Here is a 12,441-nt window from a genome sequence, read left to right as displayed (position 1 = left end):
AAATTCATTCGCATAACGATAATTTCGCATAACAATGAGCTCTCAGGAACGGATTAATATCGTTATGCTGGGGTCCACTGTACTAATGTTCTATCATATATTTACAATCACTGGACATGGTTTTAGAACTGCTGGAGCTTGTGGAACTCTTTGAAACAAGGCACCATGCACAGAGGCACCTTACATTCTTCACACATAAACCGAGTGTCTTTGCGTCTTTGTTGCCGTCGTTTTGTTTGTGCACAGACGATGCATCTCTTCTGAGTTGAAGGAAGCTGTATTATGAAATGATCACCTTCCCTCCTCAAATGCATGGGTATATCCTGAGTAATTCGAGGACCTTGTTGTATAGCAGGTGTTCTTACCTGGTACTTCATTATGAGTTGTCTGACAACAGACAAACAAAATTCACCATACAGTGGTCTGTTGCCAGTCTTTATTTGGTGCATATTATATGCATTGAGCATTGAAATGTCCATGAGATGGAAGAAAAGTTTCATGTACCACTTGTAACTCTTACGAACACAGTCAACAAAACCAATCTGCATGTCACACTTGTCAACCAAGCGCATGTTTTGTGTATAATCAATCACTGTCACTGGTTTTCGAATACGTTCATTAGTCACTCGATCAACTTTGCCACTGTCTTGCATTTCATTACGGTGAATGGTTGTCAACAATGTGACATCTCGTTTGTCATGCCACCGTAATGCCATGATGTCATTGGCAGTAAACACCTGCACATCATCACCACGAGCACCTGCGTTGAGCCTGGACATATGTTTACGATTAGAACGCACTGTGCCACACACATCTGTCTTGTTCACTCGCATGAAATCACTGAGTAATGGGCTTGTGTACCAGTTATTGGTATATAATGCATGCCCCTTACCAAGATAAGGTGCCATCATGTTTCTTACTACGTCACCTGAGATACCCAATAACATCTTGGTATCTTTCAATGTTTTACTTCCCATGTATACAACAATATCCAACACCAGGCCACTGTCACAGTCACAGAGTACAAACAGTTTTATACCAAAGCATTTCCTCTTGCTTGGTATATACTGCTTGAATGACAGTCTACCTTTGAACAAAATCAAAGACATGGATAAAAGTATACGCTGAACTTTTGTTTGAGATACATGAAAACATTTCTAATCTTATATAACCTGTCACTTCTGTCAGGCCTGGTTTTGTCAGAGAAGTGCAACATACGTAAGAGTAAGATAAACCTGTTCACTGGGATGATTTCACTGAAGACCGGGGTAGAAATTAGCCGATCTGTGGACCAGTATGCTTTTATATTATGCTTATAGACATGAGGCATAAGCATTATTGTTGCAAAAAGCAAATACATTTCTGCAACAGTCGTCTCTTTCCACCTGTGTAGTCTTGACTGTGGTGATAAGATCGTATTTGCCATGGTGTACTCAAAATACTTATTACTTTCCCTGACAATAGTTTCCATCAATGGCTGGTCAAAGAATAATTCAAAGAATTCCAGTTCATTGGTCGTGGTTCCAAGGGGACAAGTAGGTAGAATTCCACTTTGAGAGTCATCGAAGTGGTGAGACTTGGGAACAAAATTGGGATTTTGCTGCCAATCCCACATACTGTTTGCTGGTGGATACTGGACATCATAGGCTGGTTGTGCGGGTGGTTGTGGTTGTGGTGGGCTGGTGGCTGACGCTCCGCTTTGTCCTTGAACTGACGAGTCAGCAGCATGGGTCCCAGCCTGGGCTGGTGAGTCACGCATGGCGGTGCCACTACCATCACCACTACCCACTGATGCCTGTGGTCTATCCATGCCAAGTGTAACCACATCATCCTCACTATCACTACCTAAAACTGGTGTAGGGCCACGGGATGTACTCCGGGATGTACTCCGTCCCCTGGGCACAGCATAGGGTACACTACCTGAACGCATGCGGCAGCGAACATACCGACGCTTCACTGGTGAATATGATTCCTCACTATCACTACTCGAATGATCGTCGAGAGCAATAAAATCACAATCCACGTCACTATCATCATCATTACTGAAGTCAGAGGCCTGGCCACGCGAAAATATTAGTTTTCTCTTGCATTGAGGCACAACCGACCGTGAGTCACGAGTGCCCACACCAGAGGTAGAAGGTTGAGGATCGTCAGGGTTTTCTGCACTATTATCGATATCCTGGTCATTCCTTTCGGTCACTAACTGATCAGAGCCGTAGAATTCGTCTTCATTTCCACTTCCATCAGTGTCAGAACTATCAGATAGGAAGAGGAGAGTCCCAATTTTCCGGGGAGTGAGAGCTGACTTGCAACGAGGCATAGTGAACAAGGGTAACTGAGCCGGCGTTCCCACAATGCTATGCGGGTGCCTAGATTTTTTGTTTATGGCGCACACCCACCACGCAGACCTGTTCTCTCACATGTAGGCCAATGAGCACTTTCATGCTAAATTTGACGCCGCTAGAATTTTGGCGTAGATCTACGGTTTGGACACTCGATGTGAAGCCGTAGATCTACGGGACGGACCCTGAAAGGGTTAAGGGAGCCATGTTAATACTGGTGAAGGGCGTTTTAATATAGGGCATTGGAGCTACTCTTCCCTTGGATCAAGCATGATCATCTCTCATTCCTGTCAATGATCAGTATGAATTGAACACATCCTCGTCATAAATACAAAATATACACTGTAATAATTGCAAATCTAGGTAGTAGGTTGGTAGACAGCAACCACCCAAGGAGGTACTACTGTCTTGTCAATTGAGTGTAAAATGAAAGCCTGTAATTGTTTTACATGATGGTAGGATTGCTGGTGTCTTTTTTTCTGTGTCATAAACATGCAAGGTTTCAGGTATGTCTTGCTACTTCTACCTGTACAATGGACCCCCGACTTACGATGTCCTCAACCTACGTTAAAATCGACTTACGATGCTTGTCAGTGTAAAAATTTGACCCCAACCTATGTTGAAAAACTCGACTTACATCATTCATCCCAAACGCAGCGGTCTGGCCTGAGCGCCTCAGCTGAGCTAGTGTGACATTGTTTACAAGCCGGGGCAGACGGTTGAACGCATACATTAGATAAATTTTGTATTATTGCAGTGTTTATAGTGCTTGTAACTGCTAAATAAGCCACCATGGGCCCAAAGAAAGCTTCTAGTGCCAACCCTGTGATTAAAAAGGGTGAGAAATACTATTGAAATACTATAGTACCACTATCAGCTGCTGTAGCACGATCAGCTGCTGCTGTAGCACCATCAGCTACTGCTGCACCATGGTCAGCTGCTGCTGCTGCACCATGGTCAGCTGTACTACTCGAAGATGTGGAGAGACTGTTATTGGTGTGGCTTATCGAGAATACTGAGAAACAATTAACCCCAGAGTGTTAGCCACCCAGGATAACCCAAGAAAGCCAGTGTCATCGAGGACTGTCTAACATATTTCCATTGGGGTCCTTAATCTTGTCCCCCAGGATGTGACCCACACCAGTCGACTAACACCCAGATGAACAGGAAAAAATACCTGGGACTAGTGCTCATATTGGTGAATTTAAGGCCAGCAAAGGTTGGTTTGAGAGATTTAAGAATCGTAGTGGCATACACAGTGTGATAAGGCCTGTTCTGAAAGAAAATGCCAAACAGGACCTACATTACTCAGGAGGAAAAGGCACTCCCAGTGTCATTTATTTCTCATTTAGTACACTAGTACATGCATAATATATATTGTGCATGTATCCTTCTTTTTGTGTGTAGGAAAATGTGTATTTCATGTGGCAAAATAATTTTTTTTTCATACTTTTGAGTGTCTTGAACGGATTAATTTGATTTCCATCATTTCTTATGGGGAAAATTAATTCGACTTACAATAATTTTGTCTTATGATGTGCTCTCAGGAACAGATTAATATCGTAAGTTGGGGGTCCACTGTAATTGTTTTACATGATGGTAGGACTGCTGGTGTCTTTTTTTTCTGTCTCATAAACATGCAAGGTTTCAGGTATGTCTTGCTACTTCTACTTACCCTTAAGTCACACTAATCATGCATGTACAGTAGGGGCCCACTTATATGGCAGGTTAGGTTCCAGGCTACCACTGCAAAGCAGACAGCCATTTTTTTCCACTTATAAATGCATATGAATGCCAGATAACAAGTTTACACTAACATATATTAAGTTAGCAATAGAACTAGGCATTAAAAAACAATAAAAAGTAAAATACACACACAGTATACTCATTATTTACCTCAAAATATTTGTAGTCTTAATGTAGAGCAAAAGGCATGTAGTATTTATTGTAAGAAGTCAGGTGTGGTAGCCCTCCTGGCCACCCCATCCACACATAATATGTTGTGGCATTGAAAGTGTCCTAGAGTGATAAAATACATATACCGTACACTCATTACTTACCTTAAAATATTTGTAGTCTTAATGATCTTAATGTAGGGTGAGAGGTGAAAAGTAATTATTTGTAGAAAGTCAGGTGTGGGAGGTATGATAGCCTGCCTGGCCACCCCAACTACTACTACATTGAAAGTGCCCTATTATTATTATTATAATCAAAAAGAAGCGCTAAGCCACAAGGGCTATACAGTACACTCATTACTTATCTTAAAATATTTGTAGTCTTAATGTAGGGTGAGAGGTGAGTGAGATAACAAATAAATGAGAGAGAACGAGTAAGAGGACAGAGCCACAGAGTACCCATGTAAACGAATGAACGCGTCTAGTTATGGTTGATACACGATCATACAAGTGTACAAGTTGTCTCCACAGTGGTACAGTAGAATAAATAAAGAGCAACATTTCCAATCTCATGTAACATCATTTTTAGAAAGAATGATGCTCTGACAATTTAATACAGAAGAATAAATAAACAACAACACTCCCATTCTCATGCAACACACCATTTTTAGAGTGAATGATATTATTATCATAATAAAAAGGAAGCTCTAAACCCACAAGGGTCATAAATAGCTATAGAGTGAAGGCATATGAAAGGAATATTTTTCCACAGTTATTCCCAGTAACTGGTGTTTGACTAGAGAAATGTAATTCTTCTGACACTCCTACAAACTGTTTGGTAAACACATCTCATATTTATGTCAATTTTTATACTGTGGGTGTATGTATCATGTTTATATATTACGTAGCATGTTTATTATATAATTTTGAAAAAATATCATAGATGGATTAATGATAATGTCTATATTAATGTAATATATGACATTTAATGCGCCCAAGAGATTATTATATGGCATCAAGAGTAGAGAGAGACTTAGTGATTTTAATGTGTACCTGCATGCCAGCACTGTGTAAGTATATTTAGGTACGGGTACACATAGGTATAATTATCAGAGTATATATAAAATATATACTCTGATAGTATATATAAAATATGCAATAACTTTAAAACATTTGAAATTTTGGAAAATTTCCAGACAAATAGTTGTGCTCATGGAGAATGTAAACAAACCAAGTGGGGCATGCCATATTAGAAAGACTGGGAGCCATATAGCAAGTTTTGGTCATAATTTGAAATCTCTGTATTAGCAGAATACTGTAAGGCAAAACACCGTAAAGCGGGGCCCTACTGTACAAGCATATATATACACACACCCCTCTGGGTTTTCTTTTATTTTCTTACTAGTTCTTGTTTATTTCCTCTTATCTCCATGGGGAAGTGGAAGAGAATTCTTCCTCCATAAGGCATGTGTGTTGTAAGAGACGACTAACATGCCGTGAGCAAGGGGATAGTGACCTCTTCTCCTGTGTATATTACTGAAGTTAAAAAGAGAAACTTTCGTTATCTTTTTGGGCCATCCTGCCTCGGTGGGGTATGGTCGATTTATTGAAAGAAAAGAATTGTAAACTTGTTAAATAAATAATCATAACTAAGCACTAAACCCACAAGGGTAATATAGTAAATAAATAAAATACTTATTTCTGTTAATTACCCATCAAAATTATATTTACAGTTCATTTGGTTATAGCTTTGATACAGTTATAATAGATATTATATGATGCAAATGCATGTTCTATAGAAAACCTCTTATTGTGTAAAGCATTTCAGACAAACTAATCCTAAATTGTACAAAAAACTGTACATCTACTACTTAATTCTAGTCCTAAATTTAACTTTTATCTTCCTTTTAAAATAATGGAGATAAACAGAAAAACAAATGGATAAAGCCAGAACTGCATGTTAACTACTGCTTTGATCACTAATGCTGTATAGCACAAAACATAAATGAAAAGTTATGTTTTTTTTGGGGGGAAACAAACCTTCAAAAAACTGTCAATAGAATAAATTAATAATAGAGTACAAAATGCTTCAGTTGGCCCTTATCAATTTCACAGGTACGTCATCATCTTCTCTGTGTTTGTGTTGATACATTCCACGTCAGAGGTGGGTGGCATGCTGGTGACTCTCCGCTGCGTAGATCCTAAGGACAAGGCCATGGCACTGGGCCTTATCTCTGTAGCTATTGGTTTATTAAGTAAGTTTTTATTATGCTGTGTTATAATATTAATATTTATGGAAAGATCTAAATATGTATTGGTAATCCAAAATGAAAATGCAAAAGTGACAGAGACAATATTCATCCAGAGGTGTTTTTATTATTTTCATAAGTGTGCTAAACCCATAGGGTCATACAGAGGTGTGCTAATGGCAGACAGACATGAGAAGGGAAAGTCATTGTCAATGTAATGAGCCAGTTTAGTAAAAAAAAACAAAATCAGAGAATCATCATTGAATGTGTTAGCGAGAAGTTGAAAATAAATGGCAGAGATGAACTACACACCTTTTTGATAAATAGGGCAGTCAAGGTATTGGACCATCAACAAGATTTGGCAAGTCTGAGAGAGAGAGAGAGAGGCATTTGGCATCTCTCCACGGAGGTGCCCGTGTGGGAGTTGTGTGGGGCCAATAATTAGGTGTGCAAGAATGGTTTACCATAATTGATAGCAATGAGAGGTAAACCAGAAAAATAATTGGGCTTTGATTAAAAAGCAGCTTGTTGGTTGCCAAAGATGCTGCCAGCAATCATGAATTCAGAGAGATAAGGTCTTGAACTGCAAAACAAGCAGAGGAGTCTGCAAGCTTGTTACTGACACCAACATGCTCAGTGACCTAATACAAGACCACCTCTGTGTTCCCTGGAGGCAACACAGCCAGCATGAAGTGTAAAGAATAATGGGATGTAAAGAATCACAGCTTCAAATTGCATTGTGATAAGCAGTGCTGAATCACACTGGCCAGAAAGAACAACCAGGTTGTGGTGGCTATGTAGGCTTGTGGACCTCAGACCAGGCACCAAGGATAAAAGAACCCTCACACTACACTGCACATTTGGAGCCACTGATATACACAGTGGTAGCAAGGTTATATAATTTAAAATGCTCAAGGAGGAAGGAGCACATGGTCTTAGACACGATGCTAGTCTTTGGAGATGGAAAGTACACACTTGCATAGCTGGAATCCCCATAGTTGGAAGTGGAAGATAGTAATGAATAGGGTGAGTGGAAAGGTTAGGAAAATTCAGTGAAGAAAAAAAGAGCTTGAAGGCAGAGAGAAAAGGCACACAATAAAGATGACAACTGAAAATGGCAGCTCCTTTACTTATGTCAAATTTAAATAGTTATTATAATAAAAACTAAGCACTAAACCCACCAAGGTCATACAGCACTGCAGGGTAGGGTGTGAACTGTGTAATATTCTTAATCTGAAACCAGTAATGGAGGTAGAGTTTGTAAGGGCAGTGAGGAGTGCTGAAGGAAAGTAAAAGTAGCAATCATGCAGTGCCTGGCAAATGAGGTTCAGTCCAAGGAAGGGGAGGACATTCAATTCCTTAAATCAAGGAACATCCTGTGAGGAGTCCCACACAGTAGTGTCTACATGTCATAACTCGTCTTATTGCTAGATTATTATAATCATAACTAAGCTCTAAACCCACAAAGGTCTTGTTGCTAGAACATCCTGCTTTGTGGAGCACCAAGGAGAGGGGGAGGAGTGGCGAGGGATTTTATTTTACTTAATACAAACTATGACTTAAGCAGTGCCCAGTTTAAGAGGATTGAGTAGGATTAGAAAATGAAAATTATTTTAATTAGCATAACACAAATTATATTTTTATGTTGTTTTTAACACAAATTTTGCAGGTAATGTGCCATGTCCAATTATATATGGTGCTGTAGTTGATTCTGCATGCATCCATTGGAAGGAAACATGTAGAAAGGCAGGTGCTTGTCAGCTCTATGATTCTGATGCTTTCAGGATGTTCTTCCATGGTGAGTATATAGCTGGATTTGTTAAAATAAAAAGGATTTGCTTAGGGTAAAAATACTATATATTAGATAAAAAATGTGCTTTCAGTAATATGTGTATACAGTGATCCCTTGAGTTATGATAGTTTTGAGTTATAATTTACCCTTGTAAAGGAATTTTAGAGTTGCAGTGAAAATTTTGAGATATGATATGTGTGGGTGGGAGGGAGGGTGTATGTGTACCAGACATGGGCAGCAGAAGACTGCAAAAGTGTGTAAAAAATTAAATGTTAAATCTACAATCCTTTACTAATCTCTGCCTGCCCTGCACCAGGACATGATCCAGAACTTGCCCATTCTGTGGGGACAGAACTGAACTTTGTTACAGTTTAATTCCTCTCACCCAATACCACACTAATTCTTCAAGTCTGAGGTACAATAAGTAAAAACTGCACTTCCACGGTTTTGGAATGAATTACGTACCATAAAATCATGTACAATTAATTTTCTGGAACAGAAGACATATTGTACAGAACAGAATGGACCACTGTACAGTCAAGCATCAGTTATCCAGCTCTGATTTGGAGAGGATGTGCCAGATTTTCTAAAATGCATGAAAATAAATGACTGACAGTTCATTGTTTGCACAGCTCTTATTTTTAGAATTATCTATTTAGGTGTTCTGTATGTAAGGGAAGGGGCAGGGGAAGGATAGAGAGGGTATTTGGATTGGGGAGGGAGGAAAGGAGTGCTGGAGGATAGAGGTAGGGAGATTATAATAATCAAATAAAGCGCTAAATCGACATGGGGCAGAAAATAGTGCTGGGGCTATAAACAGCTAGGTGGAGAGAGATCAGAGGTGAGGGCTGGAAGGGACGTTAGGGGTTATGTGCCAAAGTTCATATAGTAAAGCAGCTGCTGACAAAAAGTGATCATAAGTTAAAGGCAGGGCTGTCTGCAAGAAGGGAAGATAAGGTAAGAGCGGTAGGGTGGCGCCGTCGATGGAGGTAAATCCCGCAAGCTTGCTGGTAAACTGGATAATCCACAAGAAAGTGGAGAACCGAAATATGGACCCGACAGACCTCACAGAGAGAAATAGGGTGTCGTTCCATGTGATACCCATGGGTAAGGCAAGTATGACAAATGTGGAGATGGGAGAGCGCAGTCTTCCAGGCATGGCAATGGTGGAAAGAAGATGGCCACAAACCCAAAAGCGGTTTAATAGAGTACAACTTGTTATGGTGTGTGTCTGACCGCTGTTGGCAACAACGGCCATGAAGACTGGCAGAGATGACTAAAATAATCCCTGAACAGAATACATACCTCTATAGGAAACCAGAAGATCATGCACCGCTGACCGTGCAGCAGCATCCACCTGTTCATTGCCCTGCACATTAATGTGTCCAGGGACCCAACAGAAAATGATGTCTTTGTTTTTACTAGCCACATGACACAACCCAAGTTAAATACGAATTACCAGTGGATGAGGGGAATCAAATTGTTTAATGGTCTGTAAAGCACTGAGAGAATCTGAAATGATCAGAAACATCGAAAGAGACATACATGTAATACGGAGAAGTGCTATGAGGAAGGCATACAACTCAGTGGTAAAAATACTAGCCGAGTCTAACAAATGACCCTGGACAACATCGTTGGGGAACACTGCCTTAAACCCAACACCGTCAGAAGATTTAGAACCATCTGTATAAACAGCAATGGGACGAGCATGCAACCGGAAGTGATCGAGAAAGAGAGTGAGAAGCAGCCGTAGGTAGGAGATCTTTGGCACATGGCAGTAAGGGAGAACAGACATGAACCGTCGGAACCTCCCAAGGGGAAAGGGAAAAGGCAGACACTACATGAACATAAAAGGGAGGCAACTGGAGAGAAGACCGGAGTGAAGACGAAGAGAAAACGGTCGGAGTAAGCAGGGGTGCCGAACAAATAACGGGCTTCTACTAACGTCTGAGACCAACCTATACATAGAAGGAACACGAAGGTCATGAGAGCAGACAAAGTAACGAAGGCAATGAGCATCACGATGATTGGCTAAGGAAGGAACATTCGCCTCAGCATGGAGGCTTTCAACAGGGAATAAACAAAAGGCACCATGGCATAAACTTAGAAAGAGTTGTAGGAGAAGCCGCAGAATAGACTTGGTCACCATAATCCAGCTTGGACAAGACTAAGGTGGAATGCAAATGGAGGAGAGTCTGGCGATCTGCTCCCCACGAACGATGTGCAAGAATTTTTAGGAGATTCAGCTGACCATGACAAACTGCCTTCAAAGAGGAAATGTGAGGTTTCCATGTCAACTGGTGATCAAATAGAAGGCCAAGAAACTTGACCGTATCACATTCGGGATACGTGAGCTGCGTAAATACAATGGAATATTGTCTAGTGAAGGTAATGAAATGGGCTTTCACACTTGAAAATTTAAATCCATGAGAATTGGCCCAATGGGAAATGACTGTCAATCGTATCCTGCAGGGGGGCCATTACCAGGTGACAGTCAATGCCTGCGTAAGCTATAGCGAAGTCATCCACATAAAATGATGATCAAATATGTGATGGAAGGTAGGTCATTTATAGCCAAGAGAAAAAGCATAGTGCTAAGGACACAACCTTGTGGGACTCCCTCGGCCTGAACAAAGTCTGAGAAAGCAAGTCGCCAACACTGACACGAAAATGTCTTTCAGATAAAGCAGCAAGGAAGGTCAGTAGATTACCGTGGAGGCCTAAGGAGTGGGCTTGGGTTAAGATGTTATACCTCCAAATGGTGTTATATGCTTTCTTGAGATCAAGAGAGACTGCTAGGATGGAGTGTTTATTAGCAAAGGCATTTTGCACATGTGTATCTAAGTGGAGCAAGGGGTCCAAAGTAGAGTGGCCCTTGCAAAAGCCATATTGGTGAAGAGAAAGACTATTGCGAGTCTCCAAATACAGTGGACCCCCGCATAACGATCAGCTCCCAACGCGACCAATTATGTAAGTGTGTTTTTGGGGGTCTGAAACGGACTAATCTAATTCACAATATCTCTTATGGGAACAAATTCGGTCTATAACGGCACCCAAACAGACTTCTGGATTGAAATAATATCTGATATGGTACATGTACCATATCAGACATCTATTCACCAATTGTTCCTTCACCTTGCAGACTACCCTGGTCAGAGCAATGGGACGTTAGTGAGAGGTATCAATCCCTGAAGTGCCTGGTTTGCAAAATGGTAGCACAATGGCAAATTTCCATTGTTGAGGGAGAACCCCTCGCGTCCAAACAAAATTGAAAAGATGCAAAAGGACTATAAGGGTTGTAGAATGCAGGTGCTGTAGCATATGGATATGAATATCATCATGCCCAGCTGCTGATGACTGGCAAGTGGAAAGCGTGGATTCTGGCTCTAAGCGAGTAAAAGGTAGGTTATATGGCTCCATCCCATGCAACCATATGACCTGTCTTTGTAATACTCATTTGTGCTTTATAGTTATCTGTTTACAATAATGTATTATCACTGATTTCATCATTGCTTAGTTAATTTTAAGCCAGCCCTAAATGCTATGCATAGTATAAGTGGCTTTGGCATGCTGCTCTTATCTGTATTTTTTTGTACCTCTGTATGTATGCTCAAATTGTTAATAAATAAATAAATAAATAAATAAATAAATAAAAATCCAAGGGCGATTGCTTCCTGGCAGACTTAGAAGTGAGAAACGAGGGACAGAGGTGAAGCCCTTGGGAGACACGGACAAGATAGTTCCCAATTTCCATGGCAACTTCAAGAGGTTCCACAACACTAACACCAGCAACCAGCAGAATGGGAGCTGGTTCCAGCATGTACAGTGGACCCTCAACCAGCGATATTAATCCGTTCCTGAGAGCACATCGTTAGTCAAGTTAATTTTCCCCATAAGAAATAATGGAAATCAAATTAATCCGTGCAAGACACCCCAAAGTATTGAAAAAAAAAAAAAATTTACCACATGAAATATTAATTTTAATACACACAAACTGAAGAAGACATGCACAGCTACATGACACTTACCTTTATTGAAGATCTGGTGATGATTAATGGGATGGGAGGAGGGGAGACTGTTGATCTTGTTAGTGTTTAGAAGGGGAATCCCCTTCCATTAGCACTTGAGGCAGCAAGTCTTTTTCTGGGGTTACTTCCCTTGTT

At 40.5% G+C, this 12,441-nt stretch overlaps 1 protein-coding gene across 3 annotated transcripts in view; it reads left to right on the top strand.

Moving 5' to 3' along the window:
• LOC128700291 (solute carrier organic anion transporter family member 74D) overlaps positions 1-12,441 on the top strand; it is an 876,841-nt gene that overhangs the window by 844,885 nt on the left and 19,515 nt on the right. For all 3 annotated transcript variants that reach the window (XM_053793362.2, XM_070100019.1, XM_053793363.2), the window contains 2 exons: positions 6,353-6,492; positions 8,156-8,284. In XM_053793362.2, coding sequence (XP_053649337.1) covers positions 6,353-6,492; positions 8,156-8,284 — 269 coding nt within the window. The remainder of the gene's footprint in view (positions 1-6,352; positions 6,493-8,155; positions 8,285-12,441) is intronic.

This window comes from Cherax quadricarinatus, chromosome 71, assembly GCF_038502225.1.
Source record: "Cherax quadricarinatus isolate ZL_2023a chromosome 71, ASM3850222v1, whole genome shotgun sequence".
In the NCBI taxonomy this organism is placed as follows: Eukaryota; Metazoa; Arthropoda; class Malacostraca; order Decapoda; family Parastacidae; genus Cherax; species Cherax quadricarinatus.
This window is presented reverse-complemented; position numbering and strand designations above follow the sequence as displayed.